Below are 26,631 nucleotides of genomic sequence, written 5' to 3' on the forward strand. Positions count from 1 at the left end.
AGAAGGAATGGGTGATGTTTCGGGTTGAGACCCATTCCTTCTCTCCAGAGATGCTGCCTCCTGCCCTGCTGAGTTACTCCAGCATTTTGTGTCCACCTTCGATTTAAACCAGCATCTGCAGTTCTTTCCTACGCATCTGTACACTGTGGAAGGCTTGATTGTAATGTATTGTCTTCCCGCTGACCGGTTAGCATGCAACAAAAGCTTTTCACAGTACGTGACAATAAACTAAACTAAACTAAGCGCAGCGGTAGAGTTGCTGCTTTACAGCGAATGCAGCGCCGGAGACTCAGGTTCGATCCTGACTACGGGTGCTGTACTGTAAGGAGTTTGTACGTTCTCCCCGTGACCTGCGTGGGTTTTCTCCGAGATCTTCGGTTTCCTCCCACACTCCAAAGACGTGCAGGTATGTAGGTTAATTGACTGGGTAAATGTAAAAATTGTCCCTAGTGGGTGTAGGATAGTGTTAATGTACGGGGATCGCTGGGCGGCACGGACTTGGTGGGCCGAAAAAAGGCCTGTTTCCGGCTGTATATATATGATATGATATGATATGATATGATAAGGTAGTAGAAATGCAAATTGGGATTCCGGAAGCAAATGCCAGTACCGAGGGAGAGCGGCAGTATCCAGCAGAAAGCCAAGAGCAGTAATTAATCTTTAAACCTGGACACCAATTGGCAATAATGATCCAATAAAGATGGCTCAGACAATCAGAATATAAATTAGAAAAAAAATCACAACTATTTGCTGAATTTACTGCTGCACTTGTGTGTACACACATGCATTTTTTTTGTGCTCTTGGAGTGTGGGGGGGAAACAAGAACGTTATTTTGTGTTCTCTGCTATTCTTCACTGTGCATTTAAAAATTAATTTGGTATCCTTGGGAAGTTGGGAAGTTCATGTGGCATGCAAAAACCTATTTCAGAACCGGAAGCATTTTTTATAGGACCTTCTACTGCAACACTATCTATATTTTCCTTACCTCGCTTTTGCAGTTCCGAAAAACAGTAATCACAGACTCTGGCTGGTTGGTTTTTAAGGTAGTCCAGATTAAATTTATTTGAAGAACAGGCTTGACAAACAATCTGGAAAATAAAGATGGGATACAAATAAGATAGGGAAATACTCAGTTTAATTTCCCAATGGATAGGACTTCTTCCAGAAATGAGTGCCAATGAATAAAATTTGTAGGCAAGACAGCCTATACTGCCACTTCCAATGGTCTCTGTCACTATCTATGTGGCGATCCTTCAGGAACAGAGCAGACTAAAGCCCCTGTCCCACTTAGGCGATTTTTAAGGCGACTACAGGCAACTAGGCTGTCACCAACTAGGCTGTCGCCTGTATGGTCGTGAGTAGTCTCCAAAGAGTCGTAGCTTTTTTGAAATGTTTAAAAAATTTCAGCGACTGTTGGTTTAATGCCACTGATCGTAGCTTGACGTCTCCTGACGTAGGTGCTGTCGTAGGTTGTCGCCAGGTGACGTAGGTTGTCGCCAGTGCTGACTTCGGTGAATTCCATTGGCGACTACCTATGTCAACCTACGTCAACTGGCGACATCAAAACCGGCGGTGAAAATGACGTGAATTGACTTCAGTTGTTGCCGACCGGGTCGTAGCTTGTCGTGGGCAGATGTAGCTTGACTTCAGTTGTCGTAGGTTATCGCCTGTGTGGTCATAGGTTGTCGTAGCTTGACATCGACTAGTGGTAGGTTGTTGTAGCTTGTCGTAGACATTGTCGTAGGGGGGGTCCAGTCGCTGGTTTTTCGGCGACCTGCTACGACTATGACAGTTGCCGGCAGTCACCTAAAAAATCGCCTAAGTGGGACAGGCCCTTAAAGCCATTTAGCTGTGGTCAAGGGAAGAAGTAGCAGAATTCTAATTTAAAATCCTTAGAATTTTGTATTTCCTATATTGCACAGTATTTAATATCCTTCATAATTCTTCATACAATATGACAATTTGGACAACATTTAGGTTTGTTTTGGTATCATGTTACATTTGGCTTGTGTGCGTTTTACCAAGAAGCTCATACAGAATAGCTTATACAGAATAACAGAGCTTCTGGTCAAAAACGTATCAATCAGGAAAGAATTCAAAGCTATCAGAATGGAGTAACTCAGCAGGTCAGGCAGCATCTCTGGAAAACATGTATAGGTGACCTTTCAAATCGAGACCCTTCCTCAGACTCTCGGTCTGGAACTAGGCCTGGAATCCAGGTGAGTTGACGGGGAAGGGGTTTGGATTGGCGGAGTCATTGGTCGCGGCCCACGGATGGCCAGAATGCAGCTAAAGGTCTGCGGTGGTGGTGGCCTGTGGACGGGAAAGCTGTGGTGGCAGTAGGTCTGGCCTGAAAGCCGCCAGAGAGGCGATGCAGGCCAGGAGTGGTGCAGCAGCCTGGCCTGCAAACAGCCGGGGAGGCAGTGCAGGCTGGGGGTGACGATGGCAGTCTGGCCTGACGGTGAAGGTCGGGAGGTCTGTTCGTAATAACTGAAATCCGTTTTAAAGAAATCCATTTAAAAAAAATTACTGGATTATCCTAATAAAGAGTCAACACTGACAAAATGAGTAAAGACATTTCAGAACAAAGAAACGACATCACGCACAAACCTTTCCACACGCTCTACAATGATGCCGTCTCCAAGTAAGTGTAAAGTCGCACGTGCAGACCATACACATGGTAGCACGAGGGTCAGGGATCCATATAGGTGCTTTAGTGCCCAAAGGTGTATTAGCTTCTGCCTTATCTGTCTCTTCCTAGAAGAAAACGTAGTCCGCAAGGGTATTAAGGCTGTAATGCAATCATTTACAAAGCATAGTCAAATTAAATAATACATGCTTATTTTTGGTACAGTTAAAGCAATTTAAGTTTTTTTCAAAGAAAAAGCTCCCAAACAGATATCAAGGGACCATTGGGAGAAGCATGATGAGTATGCTTTTGTTCCATGTCACAACCATATTTTACATGAAAAAGATTTAATTTCTAATCATTTCTCAACACAAAGTTGCATCACAATTTAATTTCAGCATTTTAAATGCCTCATTTAAATTAGCACTCATTCTTCAAAACCCAAGTTTATGCAAACTCATTCATAATTTTATCCTTTAAGACCTGCATAATTCTGATTAGTCCTGTTGCATCCAACCAATACATCTCTTCCTGAGCTGCCATGCTTTGAACTGATTCTGGGACTCAAGATGAGATCTGACCAAGACACCATTCAACAGATCATTACTTTATCCTTTTAGTATTCTATCTATCTTAACTTAAAGGTCGACATCTCCATAACTTTTAAAAATTAATGGCCAGCATTCAAATTGTCTTTGGTTACCTTTGTACAGGTTCATTGACTTTTAGTGATGTACTCACATTGTCATCAAAACCGCTTTCTCCCACATTTTTTTCTAATCCATTATGAACATATATTACCATTTAGATCTGAATTGTATTGCTTTCCAACCGAATACTATCTGCCACAGTCTTAATCACCAATTGTTCTATGCCTCTTTTAAACTTTCTGCGAACTGGAAAATGTATACTGCTCCTATCTTGCTGGGAGTTCAGTAGGGAGTTCAATGCTGACCATATCTCCTGCTTTATTCCTATTTCACAATTAATTTCCAGTTGTGCTGTTGCACCCACCATACCAAGAGTCAAGAATGTTTAATTGCCTAAGTGGGGAAAATGCTAGAGTCAGTTATTAAAGATGTGATAGCATCACATTTGGAAAGTGGTGAAATCATCAGACAAAGTCAGCATGGATTTATGAAAGGCAAATCATGCCTGACGAATCTTATAGAATTTTTCGAGGATGTAACTAGTAGAGTGGATAAGGGAGAACCAGTCGATGTGTTATATCTGGACTTTCAGAAGGCCTTCGACAAGGTCCCACATAGGAGATTGGGGTACAAACTTAAAGCACACGGTATTGGGGATTCAGTGTTGAGGTGGATAGAGAATTGGTTGGCGGACAGGAAGCAAAGAGTAGGAATAAACGGGTCCTTTTCGGAATGGCAGGCAGTGACTAGTGGGGTACCGCAAGGCTCAGTGCTGGGACCCCAGTTATTTACAATATATATTAATGATTTGGACGAAGGAATTGAATGCAACATCTCTAAGTTTGCGGATGACACGAAGCTGGGTGGCACTGTTAGCTGCGAGGAGGATGCTAGGAGGCTGCAGAGTGACTTGGATAGATTAGGAGAGTGGGCAAATGCATGGCAGATGCAATATAATGTGGATAAATGTGAGGTTATCCACTTTGGCGGCAAGAACAGGAAAGCAGAGTATTACCTGAATGGTGGCCAATTAGGAAAAGGGGAGATGCAACGTGACCTGGGTGTCATGGTGCACCAGTCATTGAAAGCAAGCGTGCAGGTGCAGCAGGCAGTGAAGAAAGCGAATGGTATGTTAGCATTCATAGCAAGAGAATTTGAGTATAGGAGCAGGGAGGTTCTGCTGCAGTTGTACAGGGCCTTGGTGAGACCGCACATGGAGTATTGTGTACAGTTTTGGTCTCCTAATCTGAGGAAAGACATTCTAGCCTTAGAGGGAGTACAGAGAAGGTTCACCAGATTGATCCCTGGGATGGCAGGACTTTCATATGAAGAAAGGCTGGAATTTAGAAGACTGAGGGGGGATCTTATTGAAACATATAAAATTCTTAAGGGGTTGGAGAGGCTAGATGCGGGAAGATTGTTCCCGATGTTGGGGAAGTCCAGAACCAGGGGTCACAGCTTAAGGATAAGGGGGAAGTCTTTTAGGACCGAGATGAGAAAACATTTCTTCACACAGAGAGTGGTGAGTCTGTGGAATTCTCTGCCACAGAAGGTAGTTGAGGCCAGTTCATTGGCTATATTTAAGAGGGATTTAGATGTGGCCCTTATGGCTAAAGGGATCAGGGGGTATGGAGAGAAGGCAGGTACAGGTTACTGAGCTGGATGATCAGCCATGATCATATTGAATGGCGGTGCAGGCTCGAAGGGCCGAATGGCCTACTCCTGCACCTATTTTCTATGTTTCTATGTTTCTATGCCATGTGGGCTGACAACAACAATGAAATTCTTGCAGCACCATAACAGGCCTGCAAATTCATTACTCATAGATAAGATATACATTTTTTTAATTAATAACCGCAAAAAAAGAATACTCGTGAAAAATCGCCCCAAATCTTTAATGCATCCAAAGATCATAGTCCATAGTTTTATTTTGCAGTATTCAACAGCCTGATGGGTGCTGGAAAGAAGCTATTCTTGAACCTGGTGGTCATGGTTTTCAGACTCCTAAACAGTCTTTTCAATGGTATAAGCGAAAGGAGGTCTTTGTTGATGCTAGCTGCTTTTTTGAGGCAGTGCTTCCTACAGATTCCTTCCATGGTAGGGAAGTCAGTAAAGGTGATGCACTGGGCGAAGTCCACAACACTTTGTAGTCTCCCTCATTCCTGGGCATTCCCTGGCCAAACCAGGCCGTGATGCAACCAATCAATATGTTCTTCACTGTATGATAAAGTTGGCTAACTAGCCTTGCCTTGCAGAGGTTGATGGGATGCTTGACTAAAGAAAATGTGCCTAAAAAAAATGTGTGTACTGCAGAAGTCAAGCCCAGACAGCTAATTTGGTTGCAGAGATACTTAACTATTGTGTATATGGTCAGTTGCATAGAAGTTGTTAATGGGCGAAACTGCCTTCATGTCTGGTTACCTCAATGTGATCATTGCCTCTATTGTGTACATGGTTGGATGTCCGAATGTAACAAGGACCTAAACTGCCTTCATGTCTGGTTACCCCAATGTGATCATTGCCTCTATTGTGTACCTCTATTATGTACCTTGAGCACTGAAACTTGTGCAGAAAGTTTAGCTCAGATAGCTAACTTGGAGCAGGTTTATTCCATATATGGTAAAGCCATCTGTTTGTGGATTTTGCATGTCACCTCCATAATAAGAAGCTGTATGCTGCTATTGCTGAAGTGGGTGGTCAGATCTGGCAAGTATAGCTACGTGCTTGTAGCCGGCTCTGCCATTTCCCGCCCGGGCGTTAGTGGGGAAGCTTTTTGTGTTTTAAATTGATCAGCGTGGTTGTCTACATGTTAAAGGTCAAGAACTTTAACATGTACACCTGGAGAAGTTCAAGAGAGTATTTGTCGATATACTGGATGTCCTCAATTTTCCAAGGAAGTAGAGGCAATGATGATTGTATTAATGTACTGGGGTCAGGACAGATCTTCAGATATATGCACGCCCAGGAACTTGAAGTTGTTGACCCTCTCCATCGCTAACCCGTCGATGAAGACAGGTTTGTGGATCTTTGGCTTCCATCTTCTAACTAAGCAGAAGGGTGTAGTAAACCAGTGAAGTGTGCAAGTGTGGCAGTTTGGTTACTTTATTTATCATAATAGTTTTAATTAACTACCAGGTCTCTGGAGGTGTTAATCAATTATTATTTAGAAATTCAAAATATTTTATGTACTTTAAGCCCCTGTTTTTTAAAGAGCACGGTTTTCCGCTGGGAACACCAGTTTCCTCCCTCGCCTCCAAGCTGTGCAGATTGGCAATTTAGTTAGTCACTATAAATTGCCTCCAGGCTGGAGGTGAGAGATGGAATCTGAGGGGATGTGATAAGGAAGTGGTAGAATAAAAAACATGGGTAAAGTGTAAGATTAATATAAATGGGTGGTTGACAGTTGATGTGGAAGCCCAGCGGACTGTGTCTCCACTTTCTGTGTTGCATCTCTCCATGACTCTAAAACTTATTAATAATCAGAAATGTAATACTTCAAAGAGCTTCAACAGTTGTTGAAGCAACATCTTGACATTGTGATACTGGGGCCTTGGGATATGTTAAAAGCACTGCCCGATCTATCATGCACTGACCTCCCCAACATTACAGCTGCCTCAGAATTGCAGTCAATATCAGCAAAAGATCCACACCATCCTGATCACACTCTCATTTCACTACTGTCATTGGAAAGAAGGTACAGCAGCTGGAAATTGTGATCACCAAGTTCAAGAACAGCCTATTCCCAGCATCGATCAGGCTCTTGAACCCTACACAACACTAATCTCGGCACAGTTATCTTTGGACTGTATGTTTGGTTGCATTACGGACTTCGGTTTTTCCACTGTTGTGGTCACCCAGTATTGCGGTTATTTATTTATTGTATTTTGATTATTACATATTATCGGTGTTATATGTTTAAGGGCCTGGTAAGCCACAGCTAGTATGGATTTCATTGTCCTGTTGTCAGTACAGATGACGATTAAACTCTCGTGACTCTCCCAAGGATTTGTTGATATGGAGGATGAGCTCAACCGCAATCATCATTCAGATCAAGTTCATGCACAAAGGTGGGTACTGCTAGTCAGTTTATGCAAGGGCAACTTCCACACTGATCCAGCACATATAACCTCGAGTTAACTGGACCTGCATGTTTTATTCACTTATCTGCCCTATTTACATAAATGGTAAATAATTGATGCCCTAGTAATGACCGAGGGTCACACAGGCTGTTACATCCTGACCATCACTCCCTTTATTTCTGTTTCACAAATAAATCCTAACCATTTACAAGCTACAATTCAATGTAGTTTTATTTTTGCTTATGAACACTAATACTGAACCTCTTTAACTGCACATACTTATAAAATGCACATATTCAAGGTTTCAGTGTAGTGTTCTGAGCCATCAACTTTCAATTGAGGTGATAAATTGGAGGTTTGATTGGCCCCCTTACATAGATATTAAAGATATCCAAAGGCAGGAGTCCTCCCAAAATCACGGCCGAATCCTTTTCTCAGTGAACATTACTACACAAATTTATCTAGAATTTATCCCAACGTTAGGATATGTAATAATGCACAAATTGGCGAACACGTTTCCCTACACTATACCAATCTGTCACCTTTATGCGACAGGATTGATGAGAAGAAACAAAATCAGCATTATCAACATTTAGTTTTTAGTTTAGTTTAGAGATACAGCGTGGAAACAGGCCCTTTTGGCCCACCGAGTCCATGCTGACTAGCAGCCCTGCTTGCGACTGTGGATATCCAGACCAGACCATCCCACAAATTCACTGAGGCTTTTCCCTGGTGGCATCAAGGCTGGCACCCAGCAACTGATGCTGCCCTGGCCTGGATGTCTACCCTTGACCTACAACTTTAGGCTGTGCACGCCATATGCAAGAAGAAGAAGCGATCCCCATACACTAGCATTATCCTGTATACTAGGGACAATTTACAATTTTTACCAAAGCCAATTAACCTGCAAACCTGTACTTCTATGGAATGTGGGAGGAAATTGGAGCACTCGGAGAAAACCCACATAGACACAGGGAGAACGTACAAACTCCATACAGACAGCACCCGTAGTCAGGTTCGAACCCGGGTCTCTGGCACTATGAGGCAGCAACTCTACTAGTGCGCCACCATGCTGCCCTATGTTTTTTTTAAATGAATTACTTTTGGTTAGGATTAAGCTACCCGTATGGATTTCAGATCAGTCAAAGATAGTGTAATTTGCAGCGAAAGCAAATGCAGCCCTAATAAGAACTTTGAGTCAGTTAAAAATGAACAGGCAAGGCATCCTTTGAAATTCTTCCGTTCCCATTAGTTATACTATTTTCGAATTTTCTCTCATGAATAACGTTGTATGTTATAATGCTGGCTACAAAGATTGCATTGCGTAACTATTAAATATATATATATATATATATATATATATATAATTACATTTTATATATTACTAATATATTAAATGTATCAAACTTTAACCGTAAGATTCTTTGAAACACAATTTTGAAACATTAATCTGCACAACAGAAACTATTATTAAAATCTCAAAACTGTATCACATACAACCAGGGATGGGCATAAGATACGGTGTTGGCTACGATTAGTATTAGTGCAATGAGGATATCCAAGGGCTCATTTGCAAACAGTGACATCTAGATTAAATAGAAGGTATTTATTCACAAAATGCTGGAGTAACTCAGCAGGTCAGGCAGCATCTCAGGAGAGAAGGAATGGGTGACGTTTCACCCATTCCTTCTCTCCTGAAGGGTCTCGACCCGAAACGTCACCCATTCCTTCTCTCCCGAGGGTCTCAACCCGAAACGTCACCCATTCCTTTTCTCCTGAGAGGGTCTCGACCCGAAACGTCACCCATTCCTTCTCTCCTGAGAGGGTCTCGACCCGAAACGTCACCCATTCCTTCTCTCCTGAGATGCTGCCTGACCTGCTGAGTTATTCCAGCATTTTGTGAATAAATACCTTCGATTTGTACCAGCATCTGCAGTTATTTTCTTACTCTAGATTAAATAGATGTCACTTGTTCACAATTTAATATTCTCATTTTTATCAACAATTACCGTGCCAACTTTTCTAAAAGATATTCTTCACAATTTGACAAAAGTAAACCAGATACAAAGTATCCCTAGTGCCTTGCTTTACCTGTTTATTCAGACTAAGATTTTTAACATCTTCTTACCTCAAGGCTTTTACTGGCAGTGAATGTTATCCTTTTTTTCGTATATTCCTCAATGGCCTTCGAAATAGCTTTTAACCATTCATCCCTTTCTGCTGCTGAACTGAATTTTGAAAGGGTCAAAGTTAGGAACTAGCTTAAAATTACTTCACATCAAATGAAATTCAAAGTAATAGAGGTTTAAGTCAATGTGAATTAACCCGAGATAATGAACACTAGCTGGTGAACACTTTCTACTTTGAACACAACCAGAAGGGCTCAATTTAAAGGCAGCCTAGTAGTACACAATTAATGCTGTTTCTGAAACACAGAGGTTTTCTCTTTAAATTATATTATTGGAATGAGTTAACAGGAATGGAGAAACAAGACACAAAGTACTGAATTAACTCAGCAGGTAAGGCAGCATTGCTGGAGAACACGGATGAGTGACGTTTTGGGTCGGGACTCTTCATCACCTATCCAAGTTCTTCAGTCCGCCTGAGTTACTCCACCATTTTGTGTCCTTTGGTGTATTAACCAGCATCTGCAGTTCTTTGTTTCTACATGGGAAATATAAACTCATCCACAGCTGGACTATATATTGTGATGTGGTGCACTCCTCCTACTGTATATTTTGGGCAAAATGTGTAGGAAAGAACTGTAGATGCTGGTTTAAATCGAAGGTAGACACAAAATGCTGGAGTAACACAGCGGGACAGGCAGCTTCTCTGGAGAGAAGGAATGGGTGATGTTTCGGGTCGAGACCCTTCTTCAGACTGATGTCAGGGGAGTGAGCGGGTCAGAGATACAATGTAGTCGGAGACAGTAAGACTGGTGGGAGAACAGGGAAGGGGAAGGAGATGGAGAGAGAGGGAAAGCAAGGGCTATTTGAAGTCAGAGAAGTCAATGTTCATACCACTGGGGTGTAAGCTGTTCAAGGGAAATATGAGGCGCTGTTCCTCCAATTTGCGTTGGGCCTCACTCTGACAATGGAGGAGGCCCAGGACAGAAAGGTCAAATTGGGAATGGGAGGGGGAGTTAAAGTGCTGAGCAACCGGGAGATCAGGTATGTTAAGGCGGACTGAGCGGAGGTGTTCAGCGAAACGATCGCCGAGCCTGCGCTTGGTCTTGCCGATGTACAGGAATTGTCACCTGGAACAGCAGATACAGTAGAGGAGGTTGGAGGTGCAAGTGAACCTCTGCCTCACCTAGAAAGACTGTTTGGGTCCTTGGATGGAGTCGAGGGGGGAGGTAAAGGGACAGGTGTGGCATCTCCTGCGTTTGCAAGGGAAAGTACCTGGGGAGGGGGAGACTTGGGTGGGAAGGAACGAGTTGACCAGGGAGTTGCGGAAGGAACGGTCTCTGCGGAAAGCAGAAAGGGGTGGAGATGGGAAGATGTGGCCAGTAGTGGGATCCCGTTGGAGGTGGCAAAAATGTTGGAGGATTATATGTTGTATGTGGCGGCTGATGGGGTGGAAGGTGAGGACAAGGGGGACTCTGTCCTTGTTACAAATAGGGGGAGGGGGAGCAAGGGCGGAGCTGCGGGATATCGAGGAGACCCTAGTGAGAGCCTCATCTATAATGGAAGAATTATATTTCCTAAAGAATGAGGATATCTCTGATGCCCTGGTATGGAAACCCTCATCCTGCGTGCAGATGCGGCGTAGACGGAGGAATTGGAAGTAGGGGATAGAGTCTTTACAGGAAGCAGGGTGGGAAGAAGTGTAGTCTAGATAGCTATGGGAGTCAATGGGTTTGTAATAGATGTCAGTCAATAGTCTGTCTCCTGTGATGGAGACAGTAAGATCTAGAAATGGTAGGGAGATGTCGGAGATGGTCCAAGTGAATTTGAGTTCAGGGTGGCAATTAGTCGTGAAGTTGATGAAGTCAGTGAGTTCTGCATGGGTACAAGAGGCAGCACCGCCGATGCAGTCGTCAATATAGCGGAGGTAGAGTTCAGGGATGGGGCCAGTGTACGCCTGGAACAGGGATTGTTCGACGTATCCTACAAAGAGGCAGGCATAGCTGGGGCCCACGCCTTGGATTTGAAGGAAGTGGGAGGTGCAGACGGAGGAGTATTTGTAGACGGAAATTGGCTGGTTCTGCAGTCAAGGAAGAAACGGAGGGCTTTAAGACCTTCCTGGTAGGGGAAGGAGGTGTAGAGTGACTGGACATCCATATAAAGATGAGGGAGGGGGAGCCTGGAAAACAGAAGCCATTGAGGAGACGAAGAGTGTGTGAGGTGTCTTGAACATAGGTGGGGAGGGATTGGACCAGAGGGGATAGGATGGAATCGAGGTATGTGGAAATTAATTTGGTGGGGCATGAACAAGCAGAAACAATGGTTCTACCAGGACAGTTCTGTTTGTGGATTTTGGGAAGAAGATAAAATCGGGGTTGCGGGGCTGGGAACGTTAAGGTTGGAGGCTTTAGAGGGCAGAGAGCCAGAAGTAATGAAATCGAGGGCAAAGAGACGGAAGTATATTTTGGTCATCTGTGTACTCCTAATGCATACACTTGAGATTCTCAATACCATTCTGTATGTTCCTCCTCCATTTTGAGAGCTTAGGGGACAGGGATTCCCCAGAGTCAATGGAAATGAATTTCTTCCAGGAGGCTTTATGCCTGAATCTTTTCTCTGTCCATCAGGTAATCTCTTCACACACATGTCTTGTAGTTATGGTGGGCCAGGTGAACAATGAGGCCTCCCACTAGAGCTGACTGAGGGTAACTGGCTGATGCTGGGAATATTGGCCTGGGAGAGGACATGTTACACTAATTGGTACACAACTAGTTCACAATCGGTACACTAATCCTTCAGAATTTGTTGGATTTTGCAGAGGTCTCGAAAGCATAAAGCAATCAATGTGCCTGGAAGACCACGTTTTGTGCCTTATTTGAAGTTTTCCAACCCCTTTCCAAGGCATTTTAAACTGATTGTATATTGTTAGAACATTTTCATCAAAAAGGATCACCTCCAGACTTTGCTTCTCCTTCAACTGTTTCTGCACATTTTTCATTTCTGACACGCTACTACCACCAATAAGGAAGGGAATTTTATCCTAGTTTTCTATTGTAAGATATCAGAGCACAGCAGAGGATTAATCACATCCTGAGGAATAATTTGGCTTGGTCAACTGAGAAGAATTAATTGCAATGATGCCAGGAAAACAATGTTCTGATGGATCAGTTGTGGCATGGTTTTATAATCTGGGTACAAAGATCAATGAAGATGTGGTCGTCAGTTGTGGCTCAATTTATAGCATTTTGCCTAGAGCAGAGTTTAAAATCCTCTCTTCAGCACAAAAAAATCTAGACTGATATTTCAGAATACTATTGAATGTTGTATTTTTGGAAGTGGCATCTGAATAAATATAAACCTTGGTTCTTTCTCAGATAAATATTAAAGATCCCAGAATACTAATTGAGGAGCAGAAGAAAACTTGCATATTCTGGACATTATGCATTCCTTAACCATAACTAAGATCATCTGGTCATTATTTTTTCTTTGCGGATCTGTGCCATGTGCCAACTGCATAATATTGTTTCCCATGTTCAAACTGCAGTGGGTGTAAAATATTTTGGGATGGTCCTTTAATGGATCTGCATTAGTGTACAAAATTAACAGCTGATTTACTTGTAACTTAGCAGCAATATTTCCTAAGGATTGTTTTCAAACTGAGCAACACAAGGTGATGAGCGAGTCTGGCCAAAAATGCCTGCTCATTTTGGGGAGAAATCACAACACTTGGGTGCCTTGATGGAGCAAATGATTAAGAGGTCTGAATGGGATAAGTTTAGATATCTCATGGTTGTAGAGCTGCGGGAAATTCCAAAGATATGGAGTCCTTGGAGTCCTTTGAAAACTGAAATGAGAATGCAACGAGCCTTTGCTGTAAATCAGTAAGCACGGGATAGATGGTGAAAGGCAACTGTCCATTTTAGGTCAAGGGCCATAGGATTTTTGATGACCTCATTTTGAAAAAGGTACAAAGGAATTGGCTATGGGTATATTAGAATGAAACAGCTACAGGTAAAAAGACTATGAAAGAGGATTTCAGCAATGAACGACCTGGCAACATTTAGTTAGAGGAAGTTCCAACTTATTGATGGTGGATATCAGTTAAGCATCAAACAGAGAGCATCCAATAGACATGATCAGGTCGGATCTGAGTGTCTTCCGTGTCTATGTTTATTGGCGGCTTTGGAACAATGTGTAACTGAGAAATGGGAGCAGACAAATCCTGGGGAAAATGCCAGAGGTAACATGCAAAAGCAGCAGGAGAAACCAATGCAGATGATTTCTCTCTCAGCTTTCTTCCCCACAATCAGTCTGAAGGGGCCCAACACCTATCCATGTTCTCCAGAGATGCTGCCTGACCGTTGAGTTGCTCTAGCATTTTGTCCTTTTTTTGTAAACTAGCATCTGCAGTTCCTTGTTTCTACAATGCAGATGATTTTCTGGCTATGGATAACTGGGTAAAAATGGAATGTGAGTTTGTTCCTCTCCAGCTGTTTTACAATGGAGCTGTTCTAGAGGATGGTGGTGTATGGGACTTTCCTTTCACTTAACTGATACTGGATGAACATTGAACGAGACATATATAGATAGATGCAGAATTTTTAAGGCAGTACAGATATCAGTAATTTAATTTTGGGACTTGATTAGCTGCCCATTTTTAACAAATCTCCAGGGTTTCTTCCTTGACTTTGCATGACTAAGATTCCCATGTTCTTTGGATTTGCGCTCACAATTTCGCAAATTAATTTTCTGGAAATAATATAGAAAGTCAACATGTGGCGATCAGGAGATTGCAAAGTTAGAAGTATCACCCCATGTAGCTTCTGTCGGTTAGATAAAGATCAAATATGCGAAGGAACAGGATATTCCTTGTTAATGAGAAAATATGAGCTAGATAGAACAAAAATGTTATAAAATTTGCAATTATCAATCCATCCGATGAGCTAGAACTGAAGAGTATGCATGACAGGTAACCATAAATAGGTTAGGGCCTTGTTTTTCCATTACCACCTTTGCTTCTATCTTATCAGCAATAAAATGCAAAAAATAGATATAGTCAGAGGAGAAAGTACAAAAAAAATAATAAAAACCTACACATAGACATAATTGAAGAAAATCATGAAATTGATGGATGTGTTGTAAATAGTATTTATTGTGAAAATCTTGCATCAGTGAGGATAAAGTGTATTGCCTGAGGGATTAACGTTGAACTCCACTGTTTTATTTGCCATTGATGTTCCAGATTAGCCTGTTTTTTCAGAGGCTCACGAGTTAGATAAAGCAGACAAATGAGTGGAGAGAGCTAGTAAAGTGCTGCTCTACCATTTTATAGATCCTCAACATCTGTTTTACTTTATCACCACTGAGCACTACTCAAATTGTTCTATTGTATTAATCAAGGTGCCAAGACCTTTTGTTTTCTTTCTACATACATAAGAATTTCTTTTTAATAGAGAAGCATAAATTCTCAGTACAACACTGGGGAGCTCAGATCTGTGTGTAATTACCTTGCTGACAGAATGAATGATCGTTCCACACTTTCTATGTTCAGTTCATTCTGGTTGGCCTCTTGAGATGGTTTGCTAACCTACGTAGTGAACAAAATACTTCACAGGTTCAAATTTGTTTGCAAATAAGTGAACAAAAATCACACATCTGCAATATTTTTGTGAAATCACATTTAACTGGATTAGGAATGTAATCACATTTTATGGTCTCCATTGACATTATTCCCAACTGTATGTACAGGATTAGAGAGCATAACATTCAGTTAATAAACTATACAGAAAGTATTTTTGAAAGCCTTTTCAATGGTTACTTTAAGGGTCAAAGTACCATTTGATGATCTTCACCATCTATTATTAGAAGTGCCATCTATTAATACAGAAAATTGGGGCAGGACAGTGGCACAGCTATAATAGCTTTTTCAGCAGCCGACATTCAATGGGTACTTGGATACTGTCTGAATGGCGTTCCATAGGCTTCCTCCAGGTGCCCTGGCTTCCTCCCTATCCCATAGATGAATATGTTGGGAAGTTATTTGGCCACTGTAAATTTCCACTGGTGTGTAGTTAAGTGATGAGAACACTGGGAAACAAAATGCAACTGCTGTTGGATGAAAGCAATTGGGTGCTTGAGAAACGGTGAACTGAAGTGCATGATTTTGGCCAAATTACTATGAAATTGTGTAGTTCACATCTAGTTCGTTCAGCACAGAATAAATCAAATAATAAATCAGTAATGAGACTTTGAATAATAAAACCAATTTTGTTTTCAAAACTAGAATGTTACTCAATACACTAACTTTTGCATATTTCTACCTAACAGGCCCTAGATTCACCAGAATATGTATTTTCCATGTTTCAATAGTAGTTATATTGTGCCCACTCTGTAATATCTATTCCTTGGTACTCTTAAACTATCCTTATTTGCCATATTACTGTACTTCTAAATAACTGACAATAGCTTTCCAAATTAGAGAGAGGTATGAGGGCCTGCCAAATGTTATAGTGGCTCAAGTGATTTTTCCTTCCTTTCAATTGTTATTAAATCAGTTTATTTCACAACGGAGTCACGATGTAGAGCTCAGTAAAGATCCCTTTAAGACCACAGGCATTGAATTGATAAAACAACCAGTTTGTTCCACTCATTATATCTTGGCAACAATCAAAAAGCAAATACGCAACATGTAAAAATAAAACATCACAGTTTCCTGTATTTACATGTATACTTCAACTACTTAATATATATCAGAAAAAGACAGGGAAAAAATACTCACCTTCATGCCTGCTAGTGACAACATGTTGTTAAGCTTGTACGTCCCAGATTGTACTGGTGTAGTGTATAATAATACATCATTCAGCTATAAATAAAAATATATAAGAATTCAAATCCAAGACTCAGCTTCAGCTTGTAAATATAAATGATTTCTAAAGCAAAATATTGCATATGTTGGAAATTATGTCAGGCAATATTTGTGAAGACATAAACCAAGTTCTGGCTGATGACCTTGCATCAGAATTTCAGCCATGAACTGGAAACGGACTCTGTTCAGCGCTCCTCTGATGCTGCTAGAAATACTAAGTATTTCCAGCATTTTCTATTTTTCCCCCAATTACTTAAATAGAATTACCAATTCAAAAACAAATCAATGTATTAGAATAATTTTATCTTGTGAGATTTCCAACAGGAGAAAGTGAAGTAAAACAAGCATTTGGGTGAACAATCTTTTGTGGGAACTGAGTATAATTAGATATAAACAAAGTTTTTGAGAAAAAGATTAAGTGAGTAAAGAACGATACTATAGAATTTTATTTATCCCAGGAGGGAAATTGATCTACCAACAGTCATAAAAACACGAAATACATGAACCATAAAATTAAAGTGATGAGTGGAAAGGGTTGGGGGATGTGCAAAGATTGGGAAGGGGGGAGTCAGTCTCAATCTATCCCACGACAGAAGGGGGAGGAGTTGTAAAGTTTGACAGCCACAGAGAAGAAGGATCTCCTGTGACGTTCTGCACTGCATCCTGGTGGAACCAGTCTGCTGCTGAAGGTGCTCCTCAGGTTGACCAGTGTGTCATGGAGGGGGTGAGCTGTATTGTCCAGGATGTTCCGCAGTTTGAGGAGCATCCTCCCCTCCAAGACCACCTCCCATGAATGCAACTCCGCCCCCAGGACGGAGCCAGCCTTCCTGATGAGTTTGTTGATCCTATTACGGGCAGGTATGTGATAAAGTGGAATTCTGTATTTTTCCCTATTTTAAGGACAAGTCACTGACCACACATGTTCTCACTCATTGATTCTGCACAATCCAACAAACGGAACATTTCCAGCACTTTATCATTTTTACATGACAATTTTTCTTATTACCACATGATTATTTAATAGAATTTTACTCGTAATAACATAATATGGTAAGTTTAAATAGCTTCAAGTTTCTGGGCACTCACATTTCGGAGGACCTAACATGGTCCAATAACACTGCTGCGCTGGTCAAGAAGGCACAACAAAGACTGTTCTACTTAAGAACACTGAAAAAGTCTGGTCTACCCCAACAGCTGCTGACGACCTTATCATATCATATCATATATATGACCTTCTACCGCTGCACCATAGAGAGCATCCTAACGCATGGCATCCCTGTGTGGTACCTCAGCTGCACGGAGGCAGAAAGGAAAGCTCTACAGCGGGTAGTCCATAGAGCTCAGAGGGCCATCGGAACACAGCTACCAGACTTAGAGGGCATCTACAACACACGATGCCTCAGAAAAGCCACCAGCATCCACAAAGACTCTTCACACCCCTGCAACAGTCTGTTCGAACTCCTTCCATCGGGCAGACGATACAAGGCCTTCTACGCCCGCACCTCCAGACTCAGGAACAGCTTCATCCCCAGGGCCATAGCTGCTATGAACCGGTCCTGCTGAGCCGGATGGCCACAACGCATAGATCAACTTGCACTTTACCCTGTCCAAAACTGTTACAACTGTTTCGTTTCGTTGGGTTGCTGCTGTCTAAATTACTTAAATTATTGCATCGTATGGGAGGCGCATTCCCAATCTCGTTGTACCCCTGGGTACAATGACAATAAAGATATATTGTATTGTATTGTATTGTATAAACATTTTTTACAAATTGAATTACATTAGATAATTTGAGTAGTTTATAGATGTCCTTCAAGCAAATTAATGTCTACTGATCTTTAATTGTACTTGTAGTTTAACAAAATTACACATTCCATAAGTCATATTTGTAGAAACAAATTTTGCATGCCTGCTGCCTTTGATTAAAAGGATTTAAATTTGAAATTACCAAAAAAAACATTCGTGGTTGCATAACCTTTCTGGATAGCTTCATCAGGGTTCCTTCCTTCAAGAAAACCTAGACAATCAGATAACAATAGGATAATGTCAAAAAATACACAGCAATTTTCTTTGGAAAAAATGCTCTTAATACGTAATTGTGATTCACGGTGTATACTATAATTAGGAGCTTAGGGCAACATTTTTTTTCAATTGTTATCCCAAGTAAGATATGGGAAGTGCAGCATAAGAAGTAAAGTTTTGAAATTACTAGTATCTCCATTAAAACAAAAGAAAAAGCAGATCTGACTCCAAGAAATTATAAATATTTTAAAAGTTTTTTGATTTGTAAAAGCTTATCACATTTTTTTGTTATTACTTTATTGGACATTGTTCAAATAATTTTACAATTCACAGAACCCTAATTTAAAATCAATTTGAAAATAAAAATGTCATAATTTGAATAATTTATATTTTACACATGGATTTTTTTCCCCTTTGTAAATAATACCCAGTATATACCATCAGAAAGGTAATAGTTCAAGTATTATATTCAACTACATCATAATGTAGTAGTTATCTGACTGGTATCTAATATCCAATTAAACCAATACAAATTTATTTTATTATCAAATTCACTGCACCATAGTTTAAACTTTACAAGCAAAAACTCTACAAGCTCAGATTCAGAAGCAGACCACAAAATGAGGAATATTTTTTGAATGCAAAAGAAATTGCAATAAAAAAATAGCACCTATTTCTTCCTATTTAAAGATAAGTGGTCAACACTTTATGAAGAAGTGATAGTGAGGGCTGGATACAAGTACTATTTCAGGATGCAATTGACCACTATCATTTGCACATACTTGGGAACCATAAAAAATGTCTTGCAAATTAATTACCGGTCATCCCTAGCTTACCACAGGGTTCTGTACCCAAGAACAGCTCGTAACCTGAACAGTTAATAAGTGGGAAATGCAGGCACCCTGCAATATATTTAAGTAAAAATATAGAGCAACCAAGGACAATGTGTAGTTTAGCCAAGGGGTTTAACTCGACCGCTCAGATATTGCTGCTAACTGAGTTCCAACATGGCAGAAGATGCCTACAAGTCTGCAGCAGTTGGCAGATCCACCCTGCTCAGAAATATGGGCTATACATAAGTCAGGCGTTCTCAACCTGGGGACGGCCTATATTCAGTTATGCACTTTATGGGGGCATAGCTTTCAAAAAAAAGTCATGTGGAATGTAATCATGTGAGTATTTCTATTATATAAACTACCCGATTCATGCATTTAGCTCCAAAACCAGAGTTCAGACCTGCAGAAGCTGCATTTCAACAAAATCATAGTTTCTGGGTTTTGTCTCTAGGATTTGATTTTTTTTAATGCCAGACTCTAGATTTACAAGAAATATAATTTGCTCATGTAGCTCTGAATTAAAAGTGACAAAATATTCTAAATGGCAGAAGAAAACACAAAGTGCTTGAGTAACTCAGCAGGTCAGGCAGCATCCTTGGAGAACATGGATCGGTGACGTTTCGGGTCGGGAAGCTTCTTCAATCTGAAGAAAGGTCTCGACCCAAAACGTCACCGATCCATGTTCTCCAGAGATGCTGCCTGATCTGCTAAGTTACTCCAACACTTCTTTTGTAAACCAGCATCTGCAATTCCTTTTTTTTACATTCTAAATGGCAGCTTAACTATTAGTATTTTAGTGAAAGAATTATTTCCTTAGTACTTAATATCATATCAATTCTCCCAAATGTGTAGTGTCATCTGAGAATCAGTAATAATCACCCTTCCAGGCTGAACAATCTCCTGTTGTCCATTGAGGCTATATTGAATTTGCATCAACTTCTGGAAATTATCCTAGAATTAAGAAAAATACACAACTTATAAGGTTGTAGCAACCAAACAAATAAGGAATTCACGAATCAGGAGGTAATTAAACTGGTTTACCTACCCCTTGCTTCATTATGTCATTGGCATGGTTTGCTACTTGCACAACAATGGCGAGAGCAGCTGATAGAAATAAATGATTCACAATATTAATATACAATAGGTAAGATATTCATAAAAATTCTAGACATTTTTAATATGAATTTCATACCTTGGGTATCTTTGAAATCGGCACAATCCCTGGACAGGTTCTTTACATAATCTGCAATATATGAGAAAGATTTTTATTAAGAGTTAAAGTAGGAGTAATTTTTTTATTGTAGTTAGGGCAGCAAATATGTTTGCCTGATGGCTGAATGAGTTTATCCATGGAATGGCTGAACCATACACAGCAAGAATAATTCTTGGTTCAATTTCTAACTTGTGCAAAGTTAGATAACTGGATCCAATGTAAAATAAAACTGCTGGAAGGATTCTGTGGGTTGAGCAGCTTCTGTAGTGGGGGAAGGGGTGGGGAAGGAATTGTTGATGTTTCAGGTTGAGATATCACATCGAGGCTGAATAAGGAGAGGGAAGATGGCCAGTATAAAGATCAAAGGGGGGTAGGAAGGATGAGTTTGGGACCGGTTGGTGATAGGTGGACCAATGAGCAGTGATGGGCAGAAAGAACCAGGTGGGGCAGGGTAAAGGTGGAAAGTGATATGTGGGGACAAAACAGTTACAAATAAGTTATAAAAAAGTTACAGTCTGAAGAAGGGTCTTGACCTGAAACGTCACCCATTCCTTCTCTCCAGATGCTGCCTGACCCGCTGAGTTACTCCAGCATTTTGTGTCTACTTACAAATATGAAATCTGATAAGGAAGATGATAACCAGAAACATTTAAAGGAGAGATGAAGGGCAGATGGAAAGGAGATTGGGTGGGTGAGGTGTGTGGGTATCAGGTAGATGGAACATGGAGGGGGAGTGAGATGAAAATGGGTGATGGACAGTTGATGGAGCTCAGGGGAAACCAAAATGGAAGTTCCTCCTAGTTTGTTTTTTGTTCCAGATTCAAGCATCTGCAGTCTTTTGTGTCTTGGCTATAATCCAATTATCCTTATGGGAGTGCTTCAAAAGGATATTTAATTTAAAACAGGTTCAATCTCAACCACAATTTACAAGCCTGTCTATAGTCAGTATAGAGGCCCACTTATGAAAGCAACTAATAAAAATATTATTGCCATAAATAATAAATGGGAGCTTTGACAGACAGCATCATCTAAGAGATATCTACATCCACAAAATAAATGTAAAGAATATTAACAATGTCAGTGCCAGGAATTCTTAAATGCTTACCCCAGAAAGAAACAGATTCCTGCAACAAACAAGGGAAAGGGGAAGTACAATGCCAGACAGGGAATTTTGGACTTGAAAGCTTCTTTAAAAATGTGTTTATGACATTGGAATAGACCATTGAGCCTATCAATTCTGTGCTGGCCCTTGGGGAATTCCTTTTCATCCCATTTCCTACTTGTTTCCTTGCAAACCTCCCTCCCACATGCCGATCACTCCTCACCCACCTACTCTTGAAGTAATTTATTGTAGCCAATTAACCTATCAACCATGGGCACGTTTTAGATGTGGGAGGAAACTGGAGCATATGGAAGAAATCCATATGGCCACAGTGAGAATATGTCGCCACACAGATAGTAAATCAATTAAAATGTAGTTATATATTCCTAATTTATCTTTGCCTTATGCCAAGTCTAATTGAATTGTAATCACTATCACAAAAATACCCTTCACAGTTTCACCTTTCATCTGCAGAAAAAAGGAATTGCAGATGCTAGTTTACACAAAAGGATACAAAGTGCTGGAGTAACAGAGTTCAGTGGCTTCTGTAATTGTTAATGTGTAGGATAGTGCTTGTTTACGTGTGATGGATACTGTATCTCTTTTTTTAAACTCAGCAGATCAGGCAGAAACTCTGAAGAACATGGATAACATTTCAGGTTGGGACAGATGGTCCTGTCTGAAGAAGGATCCCCCTCCGAAACGTCACCTTTCCATGTTCTCCAGAGATGCTGCCTGACCCACTAAGTTACTCCAGCACTTTGTGTCCTTTCACTTTTCATCTGGCCAGCTTCATTTTATACAAAATGAATCCGGTTATACTCACACAAGATTTTTCTTAATAAAAGTTTCAATTTAAAGCAAAATCCTACAAGGTAAGTCTCCATGGGGAAATCGAGAACCACAAAACATAGGTTTAAGGTGAGGGGGGAAAGATTTAATAGGAACATGAGGGGTAACTTTTTCACACAAAGGGTGGTGGGTGTGAAGAACAAGCTACCGGACGGAGGAGGTATTTGAGGCAGGTACTATCGCAACATTTAAAAAACATTTGGACATATATATGGATAGGACAGGTTTAGAGGGATATGGCCCAAATGCAGGTAGGTGGGATTAGTGTAGGTGGGACATGTTGGTTGTATGGGCAAGATGGACCAAAGGGCCTGTTTCCATGCTGCACAACTCTATGAACCCAAAAAGAATATTACTCAGGATTTTGCTGTACAAAAAATAATTGCATTTATTTCCCACCCTGCAATGCAATGTTATTGTGCTTCATTAAGTAATACTATGTTATACTTGGCACAGAAAAACAAGCACAAATCCACTGTCACCAAAACCTATTGAACGGGACAAATACATCTATCTCACCTGCTGTCTAATTATTCATTGGTTTCTTATCTGTTGTTCAAAATTTCAATATTTTTCTTTCCCCTTTTTAGACACTTCAAATTGACCTCTTTGCAACTTTGTCGGCACCAAAATGTGGCGTCACTTATATAATGCCTGGGTGAGGTCTGCACTTATACAATGTGGCGACACTTATACAATGTGGCGACACTTATATAATGCCTAGGTGAGGTCTGCACTTATACAATGTGGCGACACTTATATAATGTGGGACACTTATATAATGCCTAGGTGAGGTCTGCACTTATACAATGTGGCGACACTTATATAATGTGGCGACACTTATATAATGCCTAGGTGAGGTCTGCACTTATACAATGTGGCGACACTTATATAATGCCTGGGTGAGGTCTGCACTTATACAATGTGGCGACACTTATATAATGCCTGGGTGAGGTCTGCACTTATACAATGTGGTGACGCTTATACAATGTGGCGACGCTTATATAATGTGGCGACACTTATATAATGCCTAGGTGAGGTCTGCACTTATACAATGTTGCGACGCTTATATAATGTGGCGACGCTTATATAATGCCTAGGTGAGGTCTGCTACATGATTTTACTGGGTTGAAAGCAAATCAAAGCATTTCACAGTTGTATAAGAAAATAACTGCAGATGCTGGTACAAATCGATTTATTCACAAAATGCTGGAGTAACTCAGCAGGTCAGGCAGCATCTCGGGAGAGAAGGAATGGGTGACGTTTCGGGTCGAGACCCTTCTTCAGACTGATGTTGGGGGTGGGACAAAGGAAGGATATAGGTGGAGACAGGAAGATAGAGGGAGATCTGGGAAGGAGGAGGGGAAGGGAGGGACAGAGGAGCTATCTGAAGTTGGAGAAGTCGACGTTCATACCACCGGGCCGCAAACTGCCCAGGCGAAATATGAGGTGCTGCTCCTCCAATTTCCGGCGGGCCTCACTATGGCACTGGAGGAGGCCCATGACAGAGAGGTCAGACTGGGAATGGGAGGGGGAGTTAAAGTGCTGGGCCACCGGGAGATCAGTTGCGTTAATGCGGACCGAGCGCAGGTGTTCAGCGAAGCGATCGCCGAGCCTGCGCTTGGTTTCGCCGATATAGATAAGTTGACATCTAGAGCAGCGGATGCAATAGATGAGGTTGGAGGAGGTGCAGGTGAACCTCTGTCTCACCTGGAAAGACTGTTTGGGTCCTTTGATGGAGTTGAGGGGGGAGGTAAAGGGACAGGTGTTGCATCTCGTGCGGTTGCAAGGGAAAGTGCCCGGGGTTAGGGTGGTTTGGGTAGGAAGGGACGAGTGGACCAGAGAGTTGCGGAGGGAACGGTCTCTGCGGAACGCAGAGAGGGGAGGGGATGGGAAGATATGGCCAGTGGTGGGGTCCTGTTGTAGGTGACGGAAATGTTGGTGGATGATATGTTGGATCCGCTGGCTGGTGGGGTGGAAGGTGAGAACGAGGGGGATCCTGTCCTTGTTGCGAGTGGGGGGATGGGGAGCAAGAGCGGAGCTGCGGGATGTAGAAGAGACCCTAGTGAGAGCCTCATCTATAATGGAGGAGGGGAAGCCCCGTTTTCTGAAAAACGAGGACATCTCGGAAGCCCTAGTCTGAAACACCTCATCCCGGGCGCAGATGCGGCGTAGACGGAGGAATTGGGAGTAGGGAATAGACTTTTTGCAGGGGACCGGGTGGGAAGAAGTGTAGTCCAGATAGCTGTGCGAGTCGGTGGGCTTGTAATAAATGTCCGTCACTAGTTTTTCTCCTGTGATGGAGATGGTGAGGTCCAGAAACGGGAGGGAGATGTCAGAGATAGTCCAGGTATATTTACGGGCAGGATGGAAATTGGAGGTGAAGTGTATGAAGTCAGTGAGTTCTGCATGGGTGCAAGAGGTAGCACCAATGCAGTCGTCGATGTAGCGGAGGTAGAGTTCGGGGATGGGGCCAGTGTACGTCTGGAACAGGGATTGTTCGACGTACCCGACAAAGAGGCAGGCGTAGCTAGGGCCCATGCGAGTGCCCATAGCTACGCCTCTGGTTTGGAGGAAGTGGGAGGAGTCAAAGGAGAAGTTGTTGAGGGTAAGAACCAGCTCTGCTAGGCAGAGGAGAGTGTTGGTCGATGGGGATTGGCTGGTTCTACGGTCGAGGAAGAAACGGAGGGCTTCGAGACCATCCTTGTGGGGGATGGAAGTGTAGAGTGACTGGACATCCATGGTGAAAATGAGGGAGTGGGGGCCTGGGAACCGGAAGTTATCCAGGAGATGGAGAGCGTGTGAGGTGTCTTGGACGTAGGTGGGGAGGGATTTAACCAGGGGGGATAGGATGGAGTCGAGGTAGGTAGAGATAAATTCGGTGGGGCATGAGCAGGCACAGTTCCTGGGTACATGTGGCAATAAAGTAACATTGAACCAAGCTTTCAGTTTTCAGGCCTAATCTGCTCATGTGTGGCAAGGTGCCAAATCAAGTTAATGTTTGATGATATTCCGGTCAAGTAGATTGGGGGATTTTAAAGGCATCACATGAAGTTGATAGCTACTTAGGTTTGAGTTGGATATCAAATAGGTGTTTACTGTAAATCAGAAATAAATGCTGGTCACAAAACTAAATTTTGTCATACTGTAATATTTTATAATTTCCTTCGTATAATTCCCTTGTTACATCCAGATATTCCTCAACTCACGTTTCATGAGACCCAGCAATGTTCCCTTATTTCAAGTGGAATGAAATGTGGTTGAATATATTAATGGGGATTAAACATTTTAGATTAGTCACAAGGTGGCAGTGTTACTGCCTTGAGTAATTAATCCAAAATCAGATTGTCATCATACAAATAAATCTTCAGTTTTGTAGCAACACTGTATTTCTCATCAGTCAGATCTGAAATTTTCATTCATCTGCAAAAGGAAGAAAAGGACTGCCCCACAATTGTTACACGAGAAATATTTAACTTTGCATTTGGCAGGGTGAGGTAAAGACAGGGTAATCCTTACCTAGTTTACATTTATTAGGTGTAATTATATTATAAAGTTTCCTGGAATTAACCTGATGTCTTCTGTACACATCAACATAAATGCAGCTGCAATTATGTTACATTTTCAATCTTGCTCAAAACATTATCAGCCAAGCACAAAAAACAAGATTATTGTGCAAATTAGTACCTTGGGCTTTAATCGACTCAAAGGGCAAGAGAACTGGGTGTGGGAGAGAGGTTGAACATGGTTTTGATTTAACATAGAATGAAAAATGACTTCAATGCAATGCAAACTAGATTTGAAATGAACCCAGGTCCTGGCACATACACATATTCTGCTGAGTAGGAGGTGTATCTTTGTAACAATGCTCTCCCAGAGCAGGAAAATTAAAGATCCTACTATGTAGTATAAACCAGCCACTGCTTTACATTTGACATCCAGAGTTGTAATAGAAAACATAACTGCATTCCAAACTGCATCAGTGAACCAATAAGTAAATTGTTGATGTGCTATATGAGATTGAAACTCTCCCTTACTTCTAGGTGAGAAAAAATAATCCAAATCTGATTGCATCACTCATACTACTGCTTGCTGCAAGCAACACTACATTAGGGCGGTACGGTAGCGCAGCGGTAGAGTTGCTGCTTTACAGCGAATGCAGCGCCGGAGACTCAGGTTCAATCCTGACTACGGGTGCTGCACTGTAAGGAGTTTGTACGTTCTCCCCGTGACCTGCGTGGGTTTTCTCCGAGATC

General features: G+C 41.6%; 1 protein-coding gene and 1 long non-coding RNA gene across 2 annotated transcripts in view; one reads left to right on the top strand and one right to left on the bottom strand.

Moving 5' to 3' along the window:
- fgd6 (FYVE, RhoGEF and PH domain containing 6) overlaps nt 1–26,631 on the bottom strand; it is an 86,763-nt gene that overhangs the window by 19,408 nt on the left and 40,724 nt on the right. Inside the window, exons 9-17 of the mRNA XM_078420049.1 lie at nt 20,401–20,451; nt 20,254–20,312; nt 20,088–20,159; nt 18,299–18,367; nt 16,264–16,347; nt 14,993–15,072; nt 9,488–9,587; nt 2,612–2,758; nt 987–1,089 (exon numbers count right to left, since the gene is read on the bottom strand). Coding sequence (XP_078276175.1) covers nt 987–1,089; nt 2,612–2,758; nt 9,488–9,587; nt 14,993–15,072; nt 16,264–16,347; nt 18,299–18,367; nt 20,088–20,159; nt 20,254–20,312; nt 20,401–20,451 — 765 coding nt within the window. The remainder of the gene's footprint in view (nt 1–986; nt 1,090–2,611; nt 2,759–9,487; nt 9,588–14,992; nt 15,073–16,263; nt 16,348–18,298; nt 18,368–20,087; nt 20,160–20,253; nt 20,313–20,400; nt 20,452–26,631) is intronic.
- Nucleotides 7,283–26,631, top strand: part of LOC144605015 (uncharacterized) — a 28,992-nt gene continuing 9,643 nt past the window's right edge. Inside the window, exon 1 of the long non-coding RNA XR_013548802.1 lies at nt 7,283–7,347. This is a non-coding gene — a long non-coding RNA (uncharacterized LOC144605015). The remainder of the gene's footprint in view (nt 7,348–26,631) is intronic.

This window comes from Rhinoraja longicauda, chromosome 23 (assembly GCF_053455715.1).
Source record: "Rhinoraja longicauda isolate Sanriku21f chromosome 23, sRhiLon1.1, whole genome shotgun sequence".
NCBI lineage: Eukaryota > Metazoa > Chordata > Chondrichthyes > Rajiformes > Arhynchobatidae > Rhinoraja > Rhinoraja longicauda.